Source organism: Erigeron canadensis, chromosome 4, assembly GCF_010389155.1.
Source record: "Erigeron canadensis isolate Cc75 chromosome 4, C_canadensis_v1, whole genome shotgun sequence".
Lineage (NCBI taxonomy): Eukaryota > Viridiplantae > Streptophyta > Magnoliopsida > Asterales > Asteraceae > Erigeron > Erigeron canadensis.
Genome location: NC_057764.1, coordinates 37,112,507 through 37,139,869, shown reverse-complemented (window position 1 = coordinate 37,139,869; position 27,363 = coordinate 37,112,507). Strand labels below are relative to the sequence as shown.

The 27,363-nt window shown below is 31.3% G+C and overlaps 3 protein-coding genes and 1 non-coding gene across 4 annotated transcripts; 3 read left to right on the top strand and 1 right to left on the bottom strand.

Moving 5' to 3' along the window:
- The first annotated feature begins 1,041 nt into the window (after nt 1-1,041).
- LOC122598473 (sodium/calcium exchanger NCL-like) lies at nt 1,042-4,394 on the top strand. Its single transcript, XM_043771064.1, has 7 exons — nt 1,042-1,432; nt 1,703-1,888; nt 2,127-2,308; nt 2,383-2,528; nt 2,930-3,206; nt 3,730-4,038; nt 4,146-4,394. Exons 1-7 carry the CDS (start codon nt 1,042-1,044, stop codon nt 4,392-4,394), a joined length of 1,740 nt encoding a protein of 579 aa, XP_043626999.1.
- Nucleotides 4,395-5,496: 1,102 nt separating this feature from the next.
- Nucleotides 5,497-7,425, bottom strand: LOC122597526. The gene is made up of 5 exons (XM_043770114.1): nt 6,784-7,425; nt 6,544-6,669; nt 6,157-6,326; nt 5,847-6,045; nt 5,497-5,753 (listed from the first exon to the last, which is right to left on the bottom strand). The coding sequence occupies exons 1-5, from the start codon at nt 7,423-7,425 to the stop codon at nt 5,598-5,600; spliced, it is 1,293 nt and encodes a 430-aa protein (XP_043626049.1). The 3' UTR covers nt 5,497-5,597.
- A 15,773-nt stretch (nt 7,426-23,198) lies between these two features.
- On the top strand, nt 23,199-23,272 carry TRNAI-UAU. The gene has a single exon. It is a non-coding gene; the product is annotated as a tRNA-Ile (tRNA).
- Nucleotides 23,273-24,125: 853 nt separating this feature from the next.
- Nucleotides 24,126-26,402, top strand: LOC122598636 (protein IQ-DOMAIN 10-like). Its single transcript, XM_043771222.1, has 4 exons — nt 24,126-24,210; nt 25,218-25,445; nt 25,774-25,887; nt 25,993-26,402. Exons 1-4 carry the CDS (start codon nt 24,136-24,138, stop codon nt 26,272-26,274), a joined length of 699 nt encoding a protein of 232 aa, XP_043627157.1. The 5' UTR covers nt 24,126-24,135; the 3' UTR covers nt 26,275-26,402.
- Nucleotides 26,403-27,363: the final 961 nt, after the last annotated feature.

Genomic DNA, 27,363 nt, shown 5'->3' with positions numbered 1-27,363 from the left:
TACTGTTCTTCTCCCTTAACATTATATTTATATTATATATGGTATATAACTTAATAGATACGTGAAAGGTTAGGAGGAATCAAAATAATTCAGAAACTGCCACTAAAAGGCATATAACCATGAACAATGCAAATTAATATAATATTAATCAAGTTATGCGTATTATTTATAATGGTTCCTTTTTTATATATATGTACGTTGTTCTTTTGATTTACCTATTAACATACACTACAAAATACGAACCCTAATCATTATCATTGTCGTTAATATACATATGGACTATGTACACGAAAATGTACGCAACTTGTAACGTTTTTATTGTGTGCATCTAACTTTCCAACACCATCACTTACAAACTTGGTAAACGTGTAATGCATATAACACTGATTTTGACCACGTTACAACTAATATCTATCTATCTATCTATCTATCTATCGTTCTTTATAAAAAAAAAAAAAAAACATTTTCTCTCTTAAATATTAAAAGTTACATATGGCGAAATTACATTTATACCATCCTTATTCTCTACCTTTAAATACACACAACATACCCCTTAACACACACAACCCACCCTTGTTAGTATATGTATAGCATTGCGATTTAAATATGTTCCATTCGGGGGGAAAATAAGTGTACATTGGATGCTTTTGTGATGCCAATTGTATCTGTCATAACGTGCGGGCAACATAGTAGTGACTATTAAAGGAACCATAAATCATCGATTCCTTAGACATTTATATGTAAACCATACGATGTATGCTCTGGTTACCAAAACAGTATGTAGGACCAGATGGATTCCATTCAATTTGCCGTAAAAAAAAAAAAAATCTCAAAAACATGTAAAACCAGCTTACCCTCATTAGTTGCCTACTTGCCTACACATTTTTAAAACAGGTTTGGCAAAAGAAAATATTCGTATAAATAAATAACAGATTTTTAAACAGTTTCCCGCAAACAAACCGGCCTATAAATATATGTTTCTATCCTTTTGAGCATAAACCAAAATAATATTTAAATTCCCTTGCCGGCAAACCACTGTACATGGCTAACAATATTTCCTACCTTACTCTAATTACCACCATTTTCTTTCTCTTTGTCGTTGCAGCCGTCAGCCGTGACATAACGACCACTACATCATCCATATCCGACGGGGTGAAAGATGGTCTTCCAAGCATTATACGCCTCAACTCCTTATTCATCAAATCATCATCACCTGCAGAAGTATGTGAACAGACGTACGGTTTCATGCCTTGCACCACCACCGCATTTGGAAACCTGTTCCTTATACTTGTGTATGGTTATCTTATGTACCTCGCTGCCACTCACTTGTCTGCGGGTAGTGAGCTGTTGTTGCAAATCCTTGGGCCCGGTTTAGTCGGTGGTCTTTGCCTTCCTGCCCTTGGTGCACTTCCTGATGCTATGCTTATTCTAGGTAATTAATAAATTAATTGACTTTTGACTACTAATTATATATATGTGAGTTCAATCCATATAGCATAATCAATATGTCAACTTTTATATGTTTTATATAAATGTACATTTTGGGTCAAATCCATTTGTTGCAATATTAAACAAGATTAACGTAAAGAGAATTTGAGATCCTTTTTCTTTAGGGCTTGAGCCTTTTTCGGGATTCAAGCATGTTGGTGCACCTTACCAACAATGGTTCTGTTTTGTCTGCTAATTACTTTGATTAATGCAGTATCTGGACTATCAGGAAGCACTGAAACCGCTCAAGGACAGGTCTCAGTCGGGATGGGGTTGCTGGCTGGTTCAACTGTGATGCTTATTACAAGTATATGGGGAACTTGTGTAGTTGTTGGCAAGTGTGATATACAAAACTCAGTCGCTCAAGATAATAAAGATACCAAAGGCTTCAGCTTAAGAGGTCTAGCTCACCCCCTTTTCGGCATATACATGATTCACTTTCAAGTTTGAAATAGTCATGCAAAACATAAACACATTTTTTTTTCAAGCAGTTTTCCGAAGCAGTATAGCCCTTTGCCTAAACATATGCATTATACAGACCTTTTTTTCAAGTTGGTTTTAGGTCAACTCATGTAATTCAAAAGTACTAAATTGTTCAATGTTTATGATATATTGTTGTTCTATGGGACGTGATGCAGGGTCTGGTGTGAGTACTGACATATGGACAAGCTATTCTGCAATGATAATGGCTGTATCCGTGCTTCCATTTATAGTTGTTCAACTCCCACAGATTCTACATTCAACTTCTGGTAGACACACTGCAGTCTTAGTAGCCCTAATCCTCTCCATTTCTCTTCTAATTGTATACTGCCTTTATCAGGTAACAGTTTAAGTTTATGCCAAAAACATGTACTTGAGAGTGTGAGCTAAACACATTCTGCCATGGTTTTGCAGGTTTATCAACCGACATTGCAAAAGAGGCATCTTGATTTTGCAAAGCACAAGCATGTACGATCTAGGATTCTTAAGTACTTGAAAATGCGTGCACTAGGAAGACTTGTTGATAGCCATGGTGAACCTAATAGAGATGTTCTAGTCAAGTTAGTTCTGTCAATCTTTTTTTCTTCTATAGTGTTTCCTTTTATCTTTTCTACAGTTAGCAATCCGGGTTTCTTCTATTGATAATGGGTCAAACTAGTTCATATATACTTATTCAGTTCAGTTATAAAGATTAAAGGTTGAAAGTCTCTTTAAATGCATTTAAATGCTTACACTGTCCTAATTTATTTCAAAATAGTTAGATTGTAACTTTAATGTCTAAATATTCACATTAAGTTAAATTATAGATTTCTGGAAGAGTTAGACAAAAAAATGTAGACGAGTCAACCTAAAATGTAGTAAAAAATTACCAGTTTTGACCAATTACCCAATGAACCCACCTGTTTTGCCATCCCTAATCTTTTCTCTGTGTGCTGACTTTTGTTGGCTGTCGTTGTGGCAGGTTATTTAACTCGATTGATGCTAACAAAGACGGAAGCCTTTCAATTCCTGAACTAAGGGCATTGGTTGTAGGAATGCAGTTGTATGAGATAAATTTGAATGAAGACGATGCTGTGACAAAAGTTATGAAAGATTTTGATACATCTGAAAATAATGAGGTTGAGTTTGATGAGTTTGTCACTGGGATAGGAAGATGGCTTAACGAGGCCAAGAGTTTTGGGAAGACCGCTTCTCTTGCTGGTCCTGACTCACTGAAGTATGTTAATGACTATTATGAGGTATGTTCGTTCCATAATAACCGCTCAGTAATTTAGCCTTTTGTGAGAATCTAGTACCCCAAACAAAGAAACTATTTCTAGACAAAGTAATTTCAGCCCATTTACAACTGAATGGGTCAATTTGGGCCGGGTTTTCTCTAAAACAGGTTACTGTGTCCAATACATAAAGTATTTGACGGGGACAGCAAAAATGGGTTGAAAGTTTTAAACTCTATTTATAATGCATAGAGCATCTTAAATCGTCTAATTTGAAACATATAAAGTATTTTGCACTAACACTGTTTTAGCAATTAGCATAATCATAATAACGCATTAATATCTAATGAGACAGATAAGTATGTACTGCTGAAGTGTTGGCAGGTCAATACATGGCCTATACTTAAAAGGGATCCAATTGAGTCCAAACTTGTTTAGACCCGTTATCCAACCTTCCCAACTTGTCCAACTTGCCACCTGTAACTGTTCCCATTACTTGAACCCGATTTCATATGCTAGTACTAATTGCCCTAGTATGTTTTTACAGGAGACAAAGAAAGAACATGATCTTTTGGGAGATGAAACTCACGAGGAAGACGAAGAAGAGGGGGTAGATGATCCTCGTACAACTACCATTAAAGCTGTGCTATTGTTGTTACTTGGTACGGTTATCGCGGCTGCATTTGCTGACCCTTTGGTAGATGCTGTTGATAATTTTTCGGCTGCAACAAGTATCCCTTCTTTCTTCATCTCATTCATTGTGTTGCCTTTAGCAACCAACTCTAGTGAGGCAGTGTCTGCTATCATCTTTGCCACCCGTAAAAAGCAGAGATCCGCGTCCCTAACATTTTCTGAGGTTTGGTCCACTTTGTTGTTATTGATCACTACATTTGACTTTAAACCGTTGATTTAAACTAAATATTTGAAAAATAACCGTTGTTAATGACTTGTCATTCTATGCAGTTATATGGAGCAGTAACAATGAACAATGTACTTTGCCTATCGGTATTCTTAGCACTTGTATACGTTCGCGGATTAACATGGGATTTCTCTTCAGAAGTGTTGGTGATTCTTATTGTTTGCATTGTTATGGGTGTTTTTGGCAGTTGTCGAACCACTTTTCCTCTTTGGACATCGTTCTTGGCTTTCTTACTCTACCCGTTTTCCCTCATCTTAGTTTACGTTCTTGACTATGGTTATGGTTGGTCATAGATGATAAATAGGACAAGGCCTTATCCTCCCATGTTACTCTAGTTCAAAATAAACACATTGTTGACTATATTAATATAAATATGAAATATAAGATAATAAAAATATCAACATTTGATCCTTTTGTAATGTGGGACTATTTTGTTTGTTGATTCTTTTCTAAAAGTATATGATCATATCATACTGAAGTTAATTGCCAGTTTGATATTGATACTAAATTAGGATAAAAGGTTTGCCCAATTTTAGTTGTACAACAAATCAAGTGGTAAGATATCCTGCTGTCATCATACAATAATTCTTCTGTTTTTTTTGTTGGTGGGTCAATAGTTTCATCAGCAATCTAAAATACAATGTTAAGATAAGATCTCAAATCTCACATATGTAAAGACAAGAATAATATATATATATATAACAATATGACGAAAGCGCCTTGAACCCACATGCATAAGTTTGTTATGGTGGTGCCCTCAGTACTCTCTACCTAGTTAATGAGGTAACTAAACCTCTTTTTCGTTAACATTACGTTAATTGTTAACACACTGATGTGAGATGTAACCATGATTATATTTGATACCAATTAGCTTCTACAGGCAAAAGTAGACTGCACACATGACAAAACCGAATATTACAAGATAAGGGAACCAAAAAAGGGTACGTGAGCCGAATACAAACTCATGATTTTTTTCTGATCTGGAACATATGAGTAATTTGATGTCAATTTAACTTTAGAATTTTTTCTCTTATAAATAAATAACTTTGGTTCGGAATCCAGACTGGCCCGAACCAACCTACTTTTGCTCATCCTAATTCCAAGTAAACATATGAAAAGCATACTAGAGGACAGGGGTCTTAGGTTGGGGTACATGATCTATAACAATGATATGGACACAGGTGGAATAGAAAAATAATAATAAAGAATACGAAATGAGTAAATCTTGGCTAAATTGTGGATATCCATCTTCGTTCGATTCGTTCATGTATCAGGACCCTATATCATGCTAAGCATACCTAGATGTCCTGCATTTAAAACTAGAACTTGGGCCAAAATCAATCAAATGGCAACAGGATATTAAAATCATACAAAAGAGATTTAAATGAGGGTTTATTTTTCTTTCATGGTCACATTTCTAGCAAGATCAATTAAAAAAGAGCTACCTTGCCAACATAAATAAAAGAACACATCAAGTAATAAAAAAAAAAAACCTATTATAGCTTTAAATTTAGATCAACACTTTCCCCTGCATCACCGCTGCTGCTTCCTGGCTGCCTGATAGGTGCTCTTGCAGCTGGAAAGAAACTAAGATATGGCTGTGGGTTTGACCCACCTATTCCAGACAAATGGTGTGCATCTTTTGATTGGCCCTAATGAAAAGAGAGTAAACAAATAATAAGATCAACCCAGACGAGATCAATTGACAACAAATATATATGAAGAGTAAATAAATCAAATCTTACATTATGGGTGGGTAGCATTTCAAAATGGGCCTGTTCTGTTATACAAGGTGAAATTTGCAATTTTTCGTTTGAACTCGAATTCAATTGAGATGCTTGAGGAGGGCCTAACTTGAGGAAATCTCGGGTCAGAAGTTGGTTTTCATCGATGGACTTTTTCGTTATTGTATTAGGAATGACAACTGAGCTTGAAGGATTTTCTCTGTCCCAAATTAAGATCATTACATAAAATAAGTAACAATATAACAGAGCTCCTACATTTTAGCCCAATCATCACAAATATCTAAAACCAAACTTGGGGTTCTTTATTCACCTGAAAGTTGGATATGCAGGTTCTATGCTAGTTGTGCTTCCGTTGCTACAAGAAGCTGATTCGTCTAACCTTGATATGGGAGAGACAAACGTAGAAGGAAATTTGCAGTTAAATGACGGAATTGGCACATGTTCTAATGAAAAGGGGTATGGCCTCTTCATGCCAACCATCTGTAAAAACCATGAGAAAATGTTAGTACATTAGTTTTTGAACACATGAACTCCAAACTAAGATTGTTATCTAATAAGGCATTCCATGTTAACATTTTATTTTATGAAAATGAAATGGAACCACAATTAACATCATGATACTAAAAACGAAATAAATTTGTAGGATATACAGATATGCATATACACTTAAAAAGGTAAAAATTAAGAACAACATCACCTTCTCTTCCTCTGGCCACAATGGTTGGTAATTGTTGCTATCATAGCTTTGGTTTGAAGGGGGCTCCATCTGAAAATTTATAGCAGACGATGAAGGCGACGATGAGGTTCCTGCTGGAACATTCACCTACAAAAAATTTGAAACCCATCCAATTATAAAGATTAAAGATAAATCCTTTATAAACCAAGACCATACACCCACACACACAATAAAAAAAAAAAAAGCCGAAAAGATTTTTACCAATGATGAAGAACAAGGTAGCTGCAATGATTGAGATCTTTGCAGCATTAGATTGGAGAGAGGAGGCCAAACGGGCGGGCTGGATTCACAATGCAAGCCACCAATATTTGTTGGATAGGCTGCAGCAGTGTATCTAGAGTACTGGTCCACCCCAAGATTTTGATTGTGCTTTTGATTCTGTTTCTCACCTTCAAAACTATATTCACCATCACTCAATAATCTACTCCAATTACTACCACCACCACCAGTCGTTGGCTTTGAAAACGAGCCAGAGCCAGAGCCAGATATGATACTTACACCACCGTCGGTTTTGGAAAACAACGAACGGTGATTAGGTGGCAAAGGTGGTGGCAATGGGATTGAACATGAAGAAGGCCTAAAACTAGGGACTGTCTGCATACTAGCCAAATTTGTACAAGAATTACCCGAATTCGGTGTCACGTCATTTACATCTTTCTTTTGATCTTGCTCTAATCTAATCTTTTCAAGTTGAGCCACACCCATACCTCTTTGTGGCACTTTTTTATGTTTCAACTTCTTTGATGATCTATGACTACTACTACCAACACCGCCGCTGCTGCCGCCGCCAGCACCACCACTACTACTATTACTACACCTAGATGTATGTTCTTCTCGAGCCATTGATCACTGATGCCATCTAAATTCACATTGAATACTTATATATAATCTTCGGGGAAAAAAAACATTAAAACATTACTATATTCAAATTGAAACGGAAAATGTGCATCTAATTCTATAGATCACATAATATATATCATCTCATATCTCATAACTTATATACATATAGAAAAACAATAACCATTAAAAGCAGATTATATGTATTTATGCATGATCACAATAATATCGTACTATAAATGTAGAGAGAGAATGAGATATCAAAAATCAGTTTAAAAGAAAGATAATAAATTTCTAGTATCACTTTACTATGTTGAAATACTAATAATAATTTGAAAAAAAAATTTACAGAAAAAATGTACTAGTATGCAAAATCTAATCTAAAGCAAGTAAAGTGTGTGTGTGTGTATATGTAATCTTATTTGTAGCCAAAATTCTCGCTCCACTCCATTTTTTATTGCTACACTGACTGAATCTTCCATTTAATTTCTCACTCAATAAGATCTATCCATATATTATATATACACACAATATATTTGGATTTTGTATTTGGATTGGTTTTTGAGCTCCAAAAAGTACTAAAAATTATATTTGGATACTCATACATATATATGTATCAATCAATCAAAATCTATTGGCTGGCTGGCTGGCTCCCATAATCTTTGTTATTTGATTCTTGTATATATAGACATAAAAGGTGACAACTTTCATAAACAGTTAACCACCCTTCCAAATAAAAACTAATTGAATAATATATTAGCTAAGCTAGGATGATGTTGTATTGAAAATTAGTACCGATAATAATATAATATTATTACATTACACTACATATTTTGTTAATGACAGCCGGTTGTTAGTAAAAAGCTAATTTTTTAACCCCGGGTGTTGTCCTGGGAGACATTACGTAACATGTAAACATGTGCAAAATTATATAAAATGAAATTTTTGCAGCAAAAGTTAAAAAGTGAAAAGTTATGTGATAAAAAGTAAAGAAAAATGAAACATTGGTGGCTGAAGTTGAAAAAATTAAAAATATAAAAAGTAAATTGAACAAAACTTTGTGTGAAAAGGAGAAGAAATAAAAGTGATGTGGCAAAAAGTAAAATGACGAAAAATTCGTAAATTTATGTGATAAAAAGTAAAGAGAATGAAACTTTCGTGACAAAAGTTAGAAAAACAAATGTATAAAAAGTAAATAACACAAAAATTTCGTGCAAGAAATAGAAGAAATAAAAGTTATGTGACAAAAAGTAAAAGTTTAAAAGTTTCTGTGATAAAAAGTAAAAAGAATAAATTTTCGTGCCAAAACTAAATAAAACAAAGCTTTCGTGCCAAAAGTAAAAGAAATTAAATTTATGTGACAAAAAATTAAAAATTAAAAGTTTCCATCATAAAAAGTAAAAAAAAATAAAACTTTTGTTGCAAAAGTTAGAAAAACATATATTTAAAAACTAAATAAATGCAAACTTTTGTGCTAAAGGTAAAAGAAATTAAAATTATGTGACAAAAGTTAAAACATTAAAGTTATGTGGCAAATATTAAGAAACCTAAAGTTAAAAGGTTAAAGTTAGCTGATAGGGACCATTGTTGTAACAAATTTAATGACATGGACTATAATTGCAGGAACAAATTAACAGCCGTTAGCTGATGAGGACCATTTCTGCAACAAATTTAACGACAGGGACTAAAAGTGTTGAAAATGTGTGGCGCACGCAAACCGATTCATGCTTTTTAGTATATATAGTAATTATTTTTGGTTCATTAAAATTTGTATCTTGCTGTTAGAAAATTCAGATAACAGTTTTTAATATATAATTTACAAGTTTTTAAGTATGTAATGAGGTTTTAGTGGGTTGTTATTATCATTTTTCTTATTATTTACTATGATTATTATGGTAACTAGCACGATACACGCGTAATGCGGCGGTGGTTTTAGCGGCAAGTTGGCAACGGTGTGGTGGTGTAGATAATTAGTGTAAAGGTAATTGATGTAAAAGGTTAATAGAAATATTTTAAATAAATGACTGATATTGTAATTTAATCATTAATGATATTTTAAATAATCCATCCATAACTTATAAAGAGAGGGTTGTTTCATTTATTAAATAGTACTATAAAAGTATAGATTAGGTGTACAGGAGAATTAGGATTAAGAAATAAGGATATTTTTGGTATAAAAAAAGTATTGATTTTCTTAAAATAAGAAAAGTGAATATGTTTTATAAGGGGTTATAGAAAAGTATAGTAACAATAATATTAAATTATTAGAAACTAATTTATTAATAGTAATATTAGTGGGTGGAAGCACTGAATTAGTGGCGGAGCTATATGGGTCATAATATCTTAATCTATTTCTCTAGTATTATTTTTGATTATTTATTGAGTTTAAAAATAATGAACAACCTCACAAAATATACACTTAAAATTACATGCCCTTAATTAAGCTTGTTAGTAATTTAGTATGAAAATAGTTTGATAATTCCAAATTGAAAATGCTTTGTCGCCGCTAGACGGAATCTAGACATTTTATTTCGGATGGTGTATCCCAACCAAAGTTTTTGGTATCTCAACCATATCCTTCCAAAAAAGTGTGGGGCTCCATGTCTGTAATGACAAATCTGGTAAAGTAAAAGCGGGCCCCCTATCATTAATAATCTGGTCGGGTTACCAAAAATATGGTTGGCATACGAGACGCTTTTTATTTTTGGGTCACTTGTAAAGCATAAATTAATGTGCAATTATGTTTGTGACGTACTCTAAACATCTATCATGATGATAGGCAAATTGTTACTCGAATATATGTAGGAAAATCGTCATTTGTAGATCAGTTTTATGGCTACAAATTAAAAGTTCCAAAATTAACACAAACTATATTTTGATGACATAGATATAAAAAACTTATATAACTACTCAAATGAAACGAAATCATTTTTTAAAAAAATAAGATAAAATTGTCAAATAGTAAAAAACTTGTAAAAAAAATTAGAATAGGGTTTCGTTAATAATTTTATTATAAAATTATTTTAAAAAAGGTGAGTTTTTGATATACAAGATAGAGATTTTTTTTATGTACGTTTATTGGGATTATTATGTGACATTTATTGGGATTATTCAGATTATTATTATTCCATATGTATTTACTAAATATTAAAATATAATACCTTTATGAGAGGTGGAAACAATTTAATTATATACCCTATTTGTTGAAACTATATTTTATATTCCCCTGCCTATCATTTTTGTGAATAAAAAAAACATTGTTATGTGCGAGTATTTTATACCAAATAAAATGCATATATATATATATATATATATATAAGGTAACATTCCAGTGAGAACAGTCTTAAAATAAGAACGGTGAGAACACTTAAAAAACATCATTTTGATGCATTAAAAGTCTATAAAACTAACATAGTGCTTAACTAATTATCATTATTTAAGTGTATAACAACACATTGGCCTGTCAAAATCAAGAAAATCATGTTTTTTGTTTTGAGCATCCATCTTGGATGCATATTCTTCAAAATAATGCATCCACTAAAAAACATGATTTTTTCGATTTTGACAGATCAATGTGTTGTTAAACACTTAAATAATGATAATTAGTTAAGCACTATGTTAGTTTTATGGACTTTTAATGCATCAAAATGATGTTTTTTAAGTGTTCTCACCGTTCTTATTTTAAAACTGTTTTTATTTGATTGTCCCCCTATATATATATATATATATATATTAAAAGAGTAAGAATCCTAGCATTTTAAAGCTCTCTTCAAAATTAAACCTATTGATGTGTATTTTCTAGTCTTAAATTTATGAACACGAAATACCTAGTTACTGACTACTACACACTTGCGGGCAGTGAACCCGTTCGTATGCAATATAGTTGACTTGGTAAACCGAGGTCGAACACAAGGACTTAATAAGCAATTGTTACAATAAAATGATTCAGATAAAAGGGGGGTTTTGTGACCGAATTGTCACGTTGCAAAGTTAGTGAAGAAAGTCAGTAATCCCGTAGGATTAATCGCAAAGAGTATTTGATTGATTGAATCTTAACACAGATTTAGAAATGAACACCTACTTGGATCAGCTCACATGTCAATCATCGGGTCTAAATATTACTTGCATTTGTTGAACGACTCAAAAAGTAGACAAGATGAACTCCCGTTATACTTGAAACTTCAACTGCTCAAAACATAATTATTGCTCCCGCACTTAATTTCTCCTCTAAACAGTTAAGCATTAAATTCCTGAGTTGATTTTATGATTTAATCTTTTGAAAGCTTTCTCCCGAACTGCTTATTCGCCTAATCAGATCCCTCTATCATAGACGTTTACACATTCAAAATGAATTTAATTGTTTTTAATCTTTATCGTTGATTTCTCCCGAACTCCAACGATTTCAGGTTAATTATAGACCGATTAACCATTTCATAAATCAATTGACAATGACATAGATTTCTCCCGAACTTCTAATTACAATTATCAATCAATTAATATAAAAGTTGAAAACAATATTTAAATCCAAATAAATGTGGATCTTCGATTAAACATATAAACCTTGTTCAACATTCACAAGCAACATCAATTCGACCCTATGACATGCTTACTACCCAAGCGGGTGCTAAAAATTTAGCTATTCATATTAAAAACACAAGAACAAACAAATAGAGAGGAAATCATATTATACCAAATGAATGACGATAATCCGGTAGCAATGATGATTACAATCCAAAGCTGAAAATAGGCGAAACCCTAATCACTTGTTTGCTCCCAAAATATTCCTAAGTATGAGAAACTATCAAAATTTGCCAAGAATTCGTCCTTCAAAGCAGAACCCTAATCGTCTATATATACAAAATTCGCGTGTAACTGCCGTTAGTGGAGTAATGGCCGTTACCTTTGAACTTCCCTTGTAACTGCCGTTACACTCCTTTGAAAAACTAACTGCCGTTACTCCAGTAACTGCAAGTTACAGGAGTTTCATGATTTTCCTTTGTAATGGCCATTACTCCAGTAACGGGAGTTACAAACTCCAGGATTCGTTTCCTTCGTCTTTCGCTCGATTTCAACCGAATCTTCCTCCCATTTCTTCTATATATCATCGAACTCAACCAATTCATTCTTCTAATCAATTTCCAACCTGAAAACACTTAACACACCTTCAAAGCATCGAAAGTTGGATATAAAACTATCAAAATGACGAATAATTGGTTCTAAAATCACGTGGGAAATGGTATAAAATATGACACATCACCTATTTTAAAACATTGCCACCTAGGATTACATCATATGTGTCATCTCCATAATTTTTTTACAATATTTATCTTATTTATATATGTCAAAAAAGAATTTAAATATTAAAATAAAGACTAATATACAAATACAAAATTAAAAATATAATAGTTTAACTTTGGATATTCGTAGTATTCCCTACAAATACATTAAACTAAATTAAAACTTTATATACACATAATTATAAGAACAAATAACAAAATCAAATCCCATATCAAAATTAAAGCACATACATTAAAAAAAATAACATAATCAAATCACATACCAAAACTAAAACAGATATAAACTTAACATATATTTTCAAATTTGGAAAGTATTTATTTATCAAAAAGATATAACTTTTTATGAAAACTTATAATTTGTGTTTTTATCCTTTTTCTTATTAAAAGAGTAAGAATCCTAGCGTTTTAAAGCCCTCTTCAAAATTAAACCTATTTTAAAACATTGCCACCTAGGATTATATCATATGTGTCATCTCCATAATTTTTTACAATATTTATCTTATTTATATATGTCAAAAAAGAATTTAAATATTAAAATAAAGACTAATATACAAATACAAAATTAAAAATATAATAGTTTAACTTTGGATATACGTAGGATTCCCTACAAGTACATTAAACTAAATTAAAACTTTATATACACATAATTATAAGAAAAAATAACAAAATCAAATCCCATATCAAAATTAAAGCACATACATTAAAAAAAATAACATAATCAAATCACATACCAAAACTAAAACAGATATAAACTTAACATATATTTTTAAATTTGGAAAGTATTTATTTATCAAAAACATATAACTTTTTATGAAAACCTATAATTTGTGTTTTTATCCTTTTTCTTATTCCAAATAATTTTCTTATTCGATGGGTGAGAAACCATTTTCTTTTTATGTTTTATACGGATTTTTAATATTAAAAATATTTACAATCTTTACTTTTTTTTTCAACTTTTTTACCACACGCACATCGTGCGGGTAAAAGACCTAGTATAATATATACAATGGTATATAAAGTACTTTTTTTCCCTTTTTTATAAATTTTTTAAGCTATTAATAATTTGTAGGTCCAAAATTCCCTTAATCTATCATCATTCTTAACAAAGGAAACATATGATCTACCAAAAATATAATTATAAATATATTTACAACTATCGCTTAATTAACTCTTAAAATTATAACACCATTCATTTTACATCCATTATTTTTATATCAATAATATACATTACTTGACGCCACTATCATCACCACGTACCCGTCGCCGTCAACACCATATTGTTGTTACCACTAGGGGTGAGTATGGGTTGGTTTTTGCTTAAAACTGAAACCCGAACCGATCCATTCGGTTTTTAGAAAACCAAAACCATTGGATTCGGTTTTTGCTCGGATCGGTTTCTCGGTTTTACGGTTCGGTTTGGATCGGTTTCGTTTTTTTTTTTTGGTTTTTTTGATAATTTTTTTTTTGAAGTTTTTATATATATTATAAATTTAACTTTCAATTGTTAAGAAAAAAAATATGATATAAAAACTCAAATACAGAGAAGCTTTTTAATAACTAATTATATTTTTTAAGTGTTAAAATTTGTATAACTTTTATAAAACGAATTATTTTTACTGCATTTTTTTATTACAAATATACATTTGTATAAATTTGTAGATTAAAAATATAAAAAGATTAAATATATTAACATATTTATAAATTGTAAGTAATAAATATAAATGTAATGTGATAAAAAATATAAAATAATTTAAAATATATTTAGTTCGGTTCGGTTTTTGATTGGTTTTTTGACATATGAAACCGAAACCTGAACCGATCCGTTCGGTTTTAGAAAACGAAAACCAAACCAATGGATTTCGTTCAGTTTTCGGTTTTCCCGATTCGGTTTTATCGGAGTTTTTCGGTTTTTGTTCACCCCTATTTACCACCACTACTGTCGCATCATACGAGCATCTATCTAATTTATTTTTTTTACACATATACATGAAATTGTGAGAATAAAAACTTGCTTAAAATGTATGGAATATAATATGTATTGCCAAAGGGATTGAAAAAAATAATTGACCTGAAATAGATATAAAAATATATAGAAAATGAAAACTATTTCATATTCCATAAGATATATTGTTATTGTCTGCACTAGTCCTAGTATGTTACTACTGACGTTACAATATTAACAAAAGAGGTGTTTCTTCGTTTTATTTTTAATATCATATATTTTTTTAACTTGTTTGTTTCAAAATAGTTATCCAAAATTTTAGAATCAATTAATTATTATGTATTTTACTTATTATATTTTTTATATATTTTTTTTTGAAAAGTGTGAATCAATTGCTCGCAACAGATAATATAGTTTACGTTATGTTAACTAGGTCTGTGCTAGAGATCCCCAATTAACCTGCCTAAGACACAACATTTAATTTGGATAAAACCTTCTTCGCTCAGCAAAACTCGAACTTGGGTCTTGCACTACTAGAAAACTGGGCATCATCGACGAATTTTTTTGGTCGGAAATTTTTCAAGGATTTACTGATGAATTTCAAATAAACAAAACATGAATAAAAAACTGTCTCATTAGTGACAAATTTACTACGAATTTACCACAAACTAATTATCGTTGGAATTTCGACACTGAAATACACACATTAGCAACAAAATACCGAGGAATTAATGTTAAAACTATTTTTTGTCGAAAATACCTTAGAAACGTTTAGTTTAAATATTAATTAATTTCGAATAAAACATTTCCTCGGAAATCTGTAGGAAACATTTAATTTTGTAAGGAATTTATGACGAAATATATGTATTTTCCAAAAGTTATAAAAAAAGAAAAAGATTCGTCATAAACATGTCGAAACCGAAATTAATGTGTTAATGAATTTCTGCCGAATTTTTTTTTTTGGAACAATTAAAATCTAGTATGTTTTATAAGTCTTATTAGAAATTCGTAGGAAAATATAATTATTTCCAATTAATTTCCAACGAAAACACTTTGCTTATAAAAAGATAAGATAATTCCTAGTTAATTCGTCGAAAATCTAGACAGTTTCCTACGAATTTTCTATAAAAGTTATTAAAATTATTTAAATTTAAGGTATCTCAAATAGTTTTAAAACAAATACATTACTATATGCTTTAATAATTATTAAAATAATAATATACATATACGAAATCTGTCGGTAAACTTTTGGTTTTCCGATAAAATATACAACTCTTTTAATGTTTTTTAATCAAATTCAGATTTGATTTAGCAATGAATTTCCAACGACAAAATTCATTAGAAAAAAATATGGTCGGGAAATGTTTCTGAGGTGGGTTTTACCGACAGAAAATTTTGGTCGGAAATTATTCGTTGATAGCGTTTTCCTACGAATTTTGTCGTTGCTGAAAGTCAGTTTTTTTGGAATGTTGCATTACTAAGAGACTTGTATGATATACCTTGTAATATTGAGCTATTTGCTCGTTGGTATATTAATTATTATTAATATACATCTATACTCATTTATAAAACAAATTACACATCCTCTTTTCAACTTTCTATTTTTAAAATACCAAAAATACCCTTAAATTTTAACACATTCATAACCCACACGACCACACTACATTTAACCAATATATCCCTAATATATTTTTCAATCATATTTATCCAAACCACCTCTCTCATTTATTCGCTAATTAATATATTTTTATCTAATACGATTATAATATTCTTAATAAAATTATTTACAACATAAATTTTCTAAGCCATAAATTAACTACGCTACCCTTTGTAGCAATTATTTTTACATTAATAACCACATCGTTATTACCACTGTCGTCACCACCAGCTGTTGTTGCCGCCACCGTTGTATTGTGCGGGCATCTTTCTTATTTACAAAAGTTTGTCTTAAATACAATAATTAAAATAAAAAATTTAAGAAGTTCATTTATGACATATGTATTGTCATGTATTTTTTTTTATTGTTGAGACATATTTGTGGAACGAATAGAGTAATACATTGATCTTACGTGTGAACTTTAAGCAATAACTATTTTGCATGAAATACAAAGAGTATATAGTTTTAAAATTTGATTCAGCTTTGGCTTTTTCAAAAAGATAAGTATATAGGAATATAATGAACTATACACAAATGTTTATGTTATGTACTGAATTACTTGGATGTTTATTATATGTAATGAATTTTCAGATTCTAGTTATTGATTGTACCCGTGTATATGTGACAACCATATAAGCTGACACTTGTAAGTTTTTGATTGGTCGGATACAGTCAATAACCTGGATTTGAAAGTTCATTACATACAATAAACATCCAAATAGTTCATTACATAACATAAACATTTGTGCATAATTCATTACATTTTCAGGTACTTATTCTTTTTCAAAAATATATAATGTAGTCAAAATATATTTATTTTTCTTGGGTTGAATATCGTTTGTTATACTCACTACTACTCTTTTTTGTAACTGAAAAGTTATTAAGATTTTCACGTAGTTAAGATTGTGAAAATAGTGGCTTAACCCAACCAATTAAATATACGTAGTTACTCCAAATTATTAAATTTGAAGATTGTGAAAATCTGAACGTAGTTCCACGTAGTGAAGAAGGCATATGCGTTATTAAGTCAATATAGAAATCAAGGATCTTAAGATTTTAATGCACATCATCAAGAAGATTTGTGAATTAAATGCCAGATTGTAACATGAAAAGTTATATAGAAATTAATTAAAATACAGATTTGTATATACCGCATAATTAAATATCAAGTGTTGCTTTTTCCTTACAAAATGTATGTAAGCTGTAAGCATATGCATTTTCTTCTTCTCCTTTTTATTTTTTCACGAGAGTTTATAAAAACAATAACAATAACATTACTCAATCTTATAAAAATAGTCATGATTTATATGATGTAAACTAGCATGGTACTCGCGTAATGCGGTGGCGGTGGCGGTGACGGCGATAACAATTTAGTGGTGTCGGTGACGGGTGGTGATGACATCAATAATTGGTGTCGAGTGGTGTAACCGTGTAAGTTGATGTAATGATGATAGTGGAAATATTTTAAAAGATAGAGACTTAGAATGTAAATTAGCAAGATAAGGTTATAAAGCGTAAATTAATTCATTAAGGGCAAGTTTGGTAATCTCTAATAACCTTTTCCATAGAGGGTGTTTCTAGAGGTAATTTAGTACTTTTGTATATAACCAAATTTTAACACTTTTCAAAAATGAGGGGTTGATAATTATTATAATGAAGTATAGATAATTACACACCAACACGAGAGCCGTTTAATTCAAGTACTTTTACTCATTTCGTACAAATTTCTGAGTTTACTAACACGGTTATACTATGGCAACGTCATTTCATATTTTGTACAGTGTTAAATTAAATGCTTGGCATTTATTATTAAATAACTAGAGAAGTTTCCGCACAATAAAGTGTCGGTGGTGGTAGCTAGCAGTGTGATAATGACAGCAACAACTGGCGGTGGTGGTTACAATAACGTCGAGTGATGTAAATTGTTGATGTAAAGGTAATTGATGTAAAGAAAATAATATACATGTTTCAAAATTTAAAAATGAAGATTATAAATTATTTAAATAAGGATATTTATGGAAACACAAATAGACAATAGAAAGGTAGGGGTAAAATAGCACATCAAATCATCATTTGAAATGGGGGAAGGGTTTGCTTTAGTAAGGAGTATAGATATATACCCATACGTTACTACAAGAAATACGGCTTTTCGAGATGAAGAATGTATAAGAACCCAAACCTTTTTAATCGAAATCCAATAAAAAAATTTTTATATATACAGGACCCCACTGCGGCGCAGTGAGGCAAAACACACCCATTGCGGCGCAGTGGAAACTCACGGCTTAAACTGACCAAAAGTCCACTGCGGCGTAGTGAGCCTGGATGACTCTCACTGCGGCGCAGTAGGACTTACTGCATAAAAACTTTTTGCCAAAAATCCATTTTTCCTGACATGACTTCACAAAATCAACTCAAACATCCATTTCACTCAAGACCTGACATGCCCTTACAAAAGTTATGTATACACATCGTTGTGACTAAAAATATAGCACGACCCGAAAACCAAATTATTCGACTTGACGAAATGGGTCGATGGCCCAAACGTTAATCAACTAAACACTTGCAAAACATGCAAAAACAACGACTAACTAGGTACATGACATCAAATCAAGTTTTACACCAAAAAATAGATCTTGTTCCATCAAACAAGACCTGTATCAAGAGCCAATCGGGTCAAAAGGATCGTCTACCCAAATTATCCATAATGTCAACCTTCCAAAAGGCAAGAGCTTCCAATTCTAACTTCACTCTATCGCTTCTTTACCCTTGCTACTACCAACTCCTATAAAAGAGTTAAACAACTAAAACATAAGCTACACTTAGTGAATGCATACACATATAATCATAATCATGTCATTTCAACTTTGTGCATCAAGCACCATATAAGCCTAGCAAGCTAGCCTTTTCATAAAAATCAAACAACATACATTCATTTTCAACATGGCCATGGACAATTTGGCTAGTAGGAATTTACCTACCTACTAGCTCTTGCAAACAAATTGACTAGTAAAAATTTACCCACCTACTAGTCTAACAAACAACTATCAAATGGGTCATAGGAATTTACCCACCTATGACCTCAAATAACAAGAACATGATTATATGCATATACACTCATCTCAATTTGGCTACTTGACACTATAAGGCTACAAGTTTAACAATTTATTCTTCAACACCTATACAAGAATAATCACATATCATCTATGAGTTCCATGACTCAACTTCTAACAAACATCTACTTGCATTCAACAACTCTAAGATTATGGTGTTTTGCTACTAAACACTTTTCCAACAAATTCCAAATTCTCAAAATAAAGTTTTATTTCATAATCACTAGCCAAACACCATGAGATTCTAATCAAAAGGGGATTTTCATTAACAACAATTCTTTCAATCAATTATCCATTTATCAATCAAATTTATTAGGGTTTTAATTGAAAATCTCCAATAACAAAACCCCCAATTTCTAAGATCAATAACCCTAAATTTTAGTAACAAATAAAACTAGGGTTATGAGAATCAATACCTCAAGAATGAGAGACAAAAAATTAGGTTTTTCAAATTGAAATTTTTCCCCCTTTTCTTCCTTAAAATTTCGGCCACCACCACCTCAATGAAAATCCTAACTTTCAATTTCTAATACAATTGGAGATGATTATTGCTATTGTTTCAGGATTACAATTCTTTACTTTGAGTTTTGAAGTTTCAATTGCATGAATTTTGAAGGATTTGAGAGGAGATAATGAGAAAGTGAGTTGATTTAGAGTGAGTGGAAGAACATGAGTCACAAAACTAAGTGGCTGGCTCTTTTCCCTGCTAGCCACGTCTCATCTCCATTTTTATGGGTAAAATATTCGCTAGCCACTAAAGTTCCAACTAAACTAACTCCTTAACTCAAAACAAAATACTAGGAAATTAATTAAATGTCAAAACTATAAAAATGGTTAATTTTCTATTACCTTAAAATACTGGGATGTTACAGAATGACGTCCCCAAATGTCCCGTTTGTCGTTTCCAAATACCTTTGGGACGACATTTTGAGACGATACGGGTCATCTTTAAAAAAAATACTAACATACAATGTCGATAGAAAGATAGAAATTAAAAACTCTAAATCCTAAACCGCTATATATTTTTTTTTTATTGACACTACATACATGTTAGTAATATTTAAGTTGTGTATTACTTCTTCATACACCTAAAGCACCCTTAATGTATGTAGTATTGTTCTGTATTCAGTAACCAATACGGTCCACACCATTGGGTGTGGGCCATATTCGAGCGTATTCCCGGCGTATTCGAGCGAATCGTAGTAGCCACCACGGACGTATTCGAGCATTTTTTGTTTTTTATTTGATTTCCTTTTCCAATATATATATATATATATATATATATGGTGTGTGTGCTGCTTATATCTCATAATGAAGAAGATGAATATTTTTCGTTTTCTGGTGGCTGTACGCAGTTCAGGTGATGAGGGAGGAAGAGGATGACTCCTGTTATTATTAGCGATATTATTATTTTCATTTTAGTCCTTATAATCACATAGTAATTTTTAAATCTAACCCTGTAAAGTTCATATAAATATTACTATTACCTTTTCAATAATACTGTAATTATTATTATCCTTATTATTATAATTATTTAGAGTGTAAAAATAAAAAATTAATTAGAAGTGTAAAAATAAATATGTTAGAGTGTATTGGAATGTATATATTGGATGTGAATTAGGAAAAATATATTGAAAAGAGGTTTTTGTTTTTCCTTATGTGATGCTGATGTGTCAATGTATTAGAATGTATTGGGGATGAGGAATAGGGGTGCTCTTTACCTAATGTAAGAAACTTAGCACATAAACCCACTACTACACGTCTACACACTGTACATGTACATATATATAATATAATACTCGTATTTATTTAATTTTTATTAAAAAAAATCACCGCTCCCATTTTCAACTCACGATCGAGTAACTAAATTTATATAAAAAGTTTGTACAGATAAGTTAATTAAAAATAACTGATAAAATGTGAACATATAGCAAGCAATGAAGAAAGATGTGGTGGCATCACCAAATCTTCACGTATACGATGTATATGGATTTGGCTTTCCAGAATGGACCCACATCAGCCATCTCTACCTTTAAAACAAGAAAATAACAAAACCAAAGTGTATGCAACTTCAAGAGGGGCAATACCCTTCAAGCCTCATCAAAACACCTCTTTTGTCATTTTGAGTCCCTTCAAGGATTTTGTTAGATATACTAATTGACATCCCAACTAAACCATTCTCTTTCTTTTCTTCCCATAAATATTTGTTAAAAATTTCAAGATTAATAATATCTAGATATTTGCAATTAGATTATGCTTTGTTTATAACCAATATCAGATATTTTGTATACACTTGTTGATAACTACGGTATATGAGAGTGATCAGGGGCGGTATTAAGGTGGGGTCAAAGGGGGCAAATGCCCCTTCTCAAAATTTAAATTTTGTCATGTATTTTTAAATTTTTTATGATTTTTTAAAAATTTTATATAGGTTTTTAATATTTTGCTCCATTTTAAATTTATTTTTCACGGATTTTTTATTTTGCCCCCTCTAGAAATTTTTCCTAGTACCGCCTCTGAGAGTGATGTATAATAGAAGTAGTTTTTAGATACTCTCAAATTTGTTGATCATAACTTAATTTCTATACGTCTACATACACAAAAGCACACATTTACGGCTAAATCGCTATATGTAAAAAAAAATTTCTTTGTTCGTATCAACCGATTTTACGTATTACTGACTAATGAGTTACATTGCTATTTGCTAATTTTGGCAACTTGGCATTCAAATTAATTGGCTTTGAAAAGTCATTATAATATATATGTTATTTTTTTTTTTTGCCCAAATTATAATTGAAGCATAGATAATTGAAATTGATAGTGTAAAATGTACGTCTAGTAAGCGAAATAAATATGTACTTTACTTTGGAATCGTCATATCAAACCATGGCTTAATTTGTAAGCACTGTCACTGGATTTTCAAATGTTTACCTATTGAATGGCAACAAATTTAAGTATTTTGTAACTTGTATATTTTATCTATGGTTATTCTTCGATTAATACAACCATGTTGTAATGCATTAAATCAAGAATTACGTAATAAAGTTTGTTGAAATACCTTTAGATATAAACAATTTATTTATTTACAATTTTACGAAGTAGGATTTTCTATGTTTTTGAAATTGAAATTATATTGATCGGAACATAATTAACAAACTTTCATTTTCAAGTCTAATGTGCTTCAGTGATAGAGCTAGACATAAATGGTGGTTTAACTATTCCACAAGGGGGAGGGAGTGGTCAAGTGGTCACCCTTCCCCATACTTTACCACTTTTTTACGTTATCATTAACCAATAAAAACCTTTCACCTTAATTTTCTCTAATTTTCACCAAACTTTCCCAAGTTAGTGACGTCTCTTTCACCAAACTTCCTAAAATCTCCACTTCATCATTTCTATTTCACTTATTTTTAATAATATATATTTTTAATACTATAAATCTAGAAGCATGACATTTTGGGTCCCCATTCGGTGTTTGCCTCGTTTTGCCTTGTCTCTCTCCATCGGTAAGGTGGCGTCGTGGCAGCGGTGTACCCCCTAATATCTATAAAAAAGTTATCTTTTGTTATTCTTTTTATGTTTTAATTTAGTTCAAAGTTAATTAGTCTTACTATAAAATATGCATTTATATCATAAACTGTTTACTTTCCTTAAATCTAACATCCTGACTTTGTCATCGAGTATATTGTTCGTGAATCTTAATATATGATTAATTAATGTCTTTAGTTTTATATCAACAATAAAGTATCTTAAAAACACGTAACTAACATGAAGCTCCCGTAGCTCAGTTGGTTAGAGCGTTGGTCTTATGAGCCGAAGGTCGCGGGTTCGAGCCCCGCCGGGAGCATTTAAATAGCTTAGTTTGTGTTGGTTTTTTTTTTTATAAAAAAAATGTAAACGACATTGATGAGGTTTCATTTTCTATATGTTAGTATTTTAATGGTTTTTATAACATTCCTAGTTTCCTACACCCAATTTATAGGTTTTGGGTCTGTTTCTGAGAATGTCTTCATACCTAAAAGTCCCCATTGTAATTTTTTATTATTCCTTTCAAGTTAAATTATCATAAAAATGGTTACTAAATCTTTGGTTTTGTGTGCCTCTTCAGCCCCTTGGTTCATGTTACACAAGTCCACTTTCAGGTGCCCAAAAATTGCTTTATTTATGCTGTATTTGTTATATGGTGTGTAATTTATATATTTATTCATTGTGCATTGTTTCTATTCATCCTCCTTTTTAACAACTCGGATTTGTTTATTTTTCGTATATTTTTTCTTGTTTGATTAGCTTCGCTAGCGATGTTGTACTTTTAAGTTTTATGATGACAAAATGCAATAGTAATAACTTAATTTTGTGGTGGGTAGATATCCAAATCATGAGAAAGTATAGAATTAACCTTCGTTTAGATATTGTTCAGCTATTTCGTATCAATTAGATTTTTGTAAATTATATGATTTGATGATCGAACAACATAATGCCCTGGAGTCGAATATGAATGAAAGGTCCGCATTGTGCATCCTAATATCATATTGCACGGTTTAGTTCTGCATTACTTATTCTTCTAGCCTATAACTTGTTAACACTATTTATTTGATAGATTTCAACGTATAGTACTTATAAATGTTTCCTATGAAGTTTTAATTTAAGAATTTTTTTATTTTATTTATTTTTGTGTGTAGGTTTGTGCTCGGTTAATTTTATCATCTACAAATGGGTCTATGGGCTTGGTTTAAGAAACTAGTTTGCAATAACAGCAAAAAACAAAACAAATCGAAAAAACTTGAGGTAAAGCCCTTCATTTGCTACCTATGTTGCCTTACTAATTGACTCCTGGTCATCTCTTTTACAAACCTCTTCTTATGCTTGTGCAACAAACCCTTTGTTTCTTGCTCAATTGCACCCTTTTATCGTCTTCAATCCCCTTGCTTACATTTTAGTTTGTATTGTCACATATATGTGATCTTTAATTTAAAATTTTCCCGTATTTGATTTTAAGAAACTGTTGGTGGCCAAATGGGCGGGTTTCTGACATATCAACAAAAGTTCAGCCCAAAACAAAATGGGCTGGCCTGTTAACCACCTTTTTAATATTTTATACAATATAAAAGTGTATATAATCCAACTATCAAAAAGTTCTATTACATGTATCAAACTCTAAATTCCTACCTGTATGTGACACATGATCAAAAACACTAATTACCCGGTGAAAAGGTTACCAGATAGATACAAAAGTGATAAACAAGATGTTTTAATACTTAAAATTACAATGACATTTTTTATGTAACAATAAAGAGATGAGACAAAATATAGAAAAAATAAATAAATAATGATACAATCTTTTTAAATTGAGTAATCTTACTTCAGGTGACATTTAAACCATGTCATTTTTGGGTAATTTTTTTTATTTTACTTTTTTGGCCCATCACAAGTAAAAGTAAACATCCATTCTCACATAAATGGGTGGAATTACCCTTCTAGTAGTGGGTATGCATTTGATACATATAAGTCTTCATCATAATTCATTGATATTTGATACTCCAAAAGAGAACAGATACTTAAAAACCGATTTTCGTAGTAAAAATAAGTAATGAGTTAAAAAAGAAAAGTTCAACCTAAATGTGTTACCTCGAAAGCCAAAGCACCATTATATGTGAAAAACTCAGGTTAGTAGTTAGTTATTCTTGATTTAATCGTCTATGAATCGACATAATAAATCCACGTTGTGTTTTCTTATATGAAGTATAAATCTTGATGGCAAATTTATTATTCTTAATTATGTAATCAACTGACAGGCAAGAAAATCACTACATTCTTCACACGGGACCTCAAAAATCCAGGCATATATTGAGGCTGATGCTCTTACTAAGCAAGCTTCTAGTGCACTTGATAGAATACATTTTTGGAGCAAGATACAAACGGAACTAAGAACTCGTCGTCTCTATATGGTCAAAGAAAGCCGAATAAAGCAAAAGAAGCGTCAAAATCAGTTGAAAATCGATTCCAAGTTTCATGAACTAGAGGTACTTCCAACTTGAATTGTAAATAATTGCTTGGTTAAATGTGAAATAGTCATGGGCTCATGGCATTCTGCAAACATAATTAGCTGTGTTTTCGAACTTTAGTAGCATTCATTTCAAAGATCATATGAATTACTATCTCCCTCGATTCAAGGACTTACCCATGCTCCGTGTGGTCCGGCATATTTCTTCCTAGATGCATTTGGTGCATAGTCCATATGCCATCAAGTTAAGCACATAATGTTCAGTGTTGACTTCGACAAGTTTTAAATACGAGCCCGTTTTGTTTCACAAAAACTAAAAATGACCCTTGAGTTTGGATTATAAATAGATTGAATGGTGCAATGGGCCCGAGTCAATGGACGAGATGGCGAACAAGATACAGCAAAGAGGGGAAGCCACCAACAAGCGTGAACGAGCAATGGCATATGCCTTTTCTCATCAAGTATGTGTATCTCTAACTTCTTGTGTCATTGTACCTTACACATCAAGACATTTCTTGAATGTCTAGGTTTATATTTACTTTTTTCGACTTTCGTTAAATATGAAGTGGAGAGCCAGCTCGAGTCGAAGTTTTGGTCAAGCTTATTATCATCTAAGCAAAGAAAGTTGTGGTTGGAGTTGGATGGAGCGATGGATTGCAGTTTGCCCGTGGGAGGCTCGTGTCGTTTCACGACCAATCTTCCGAAGTCGTGGAGGTCAGGGAGGACAAGTAAAAAAACAAGGTAAAAGGAGGACAAAGTATACAAAAACAAAGATGTTAGTTACAGTGAAACCCCAGGTGAGAATTGGTAAAGGGATAAAGAAAGCAAACAATAATTGTACTTCTTAAGCTCTTTGACTTCTTCTTTTACACATTTGGTACCAAAGCTTTATAAACATCAAGATTTCCACCACCAATCACATTCCGGGTCAATGTAAAACCTCAGAGAGTATGGTATAATAAGTTACTGCTTGTCATTCTAAAAGCATTTCCTTTTGTACCTCTTTGCATAAATTTATGTATTGTATATCTTGTATTGAAAAATTTACCTTTTGGAAAGAGATTGTTGCATGTGTATGTATGATATAAATTTATATTGTATATAATATAATGTTTGTTGGGTGTTTACATGACATATCCTTTTCACCTGAACATCATGTGGTATGATTATTATAATATTTTGTTCAACAAGTTGAATAAAAATTAGTTACAAGACTACTAGGCTTGGATTTTTCTTTTTGATCGTGGCCTACTAAGGTAGTTATCGTCCTTTATTTAGGCGTCTGGTATCCCAATCATGATTTTGATAACCTGACCAGATTATTAATGACAAGGAGCCCGCTTTTTACTCACATAGTGTGGTTGGGATACCCATAGTATTTATTTAACTCACATTAAATTATGGGGAAATGATTTATGATATTAACATTATTTTTGTTGGATGATGTTGCTCTCACAAACTAACTTAAATCATTTTTTACACATGTCAAAAAGCCCCCCATGATTTTAATAGTTTGTGAGGGCAACATCATCCAACCAAAATAATGTTAACATCATCCAAGTTATCTCCTTAAATTATTTAATGTTAGCTGGTAAAATAGCTTTCTTGCCATTAGGGTTCTGTCTTTACTCTTTACATAGTACGGAGTAGTAATTATTAAAAGGATTGATACACATTACTTAATTAAACAACATTAGTAAATTATTAAAAAGCTTTTATTATAAGTAATGATAAAATCCTCCTAATAGATCAACCTAATTATCCTTCTAATCATATAATAAAGTCACATGAAAAAATCAAGGAGGTGATGTATAAAAAATAATGAATGGATTACACATGTCAAGATGTTATGGTATTAAAAGAATTATTAGGCTAAAGTTTTAAGAGCATCAATCATTTTCCTTTATTATACTCCTACTCCATTGTTCTTGTTAGAC

Excerpts from the sequence above, each read along its gene's own strand:
- LOC122597526 (XM_043770114.1), bottom strand. The coding sequence starts at position 7,425 with ATGGCTCGAGAAGAACATACATCTAGGTGTAGTAATAGTAGTAGTGGT. Across the intron at positions 6,046-6,156 it reads CCTGCATATCCAACTTTCAG|AGAAAATCCTTCAAGCTCAG; the intron begins GTGAATAAAGAA and ends AATTTGGGACAG. Across the intron at positions 5,754-5,846 it reads AAATGCTACCCACCCATAAT|GGCCAATCAAAAGATGCACA; the intron begins GTAAGATTTGAT and ends TCTTTTCATTAG.
- LOC122598473 (XM_043771064.1), top strand. The coding sequence starts at position 1,042 with ATGGCTAACAATATTTCCTACCTTACTCTAATTACCACCATTTTCTTT. Across the intron at positions 1,433-1,702 it reads TGATGCTATGCTTATTCTAG|TATCTGGACTATCAGGAAGC; the intron begins GTAATTAATAAA and ends TGATTAATGCAG. Across the intron at positions 2,529-2,929 it reads AATAGAGATGTTCTAGTCAA|GTTATTTAACTCGATTGATG; the intron begins GTTAGTTCTGTC and ends TCGTTGTGGCAG.
- LOC122598636 (XM_043771222.1), top strand. The coding sequence starts at position 24,136 with ATGGGTCTATGGGCTTGGTTTAAGAAACTAGTTTGCAATAACAGCAAA. Across the intron at positions 24,211-25,217 it reads ACAAATCGAAAAAACTTGAG|GCAAGAAAATCACTACATTC; the intron begins GTAAAGCCCTTC and ends ATCAACTGACAG. Across the intron at positions 25,888-25,992 it reads CATATGCCTTTTCTCATCAA|TGGAGAGCCAGCTCGAGTCG; the intron begins GTATGTGTATCT and ends TTAAATATGAAG.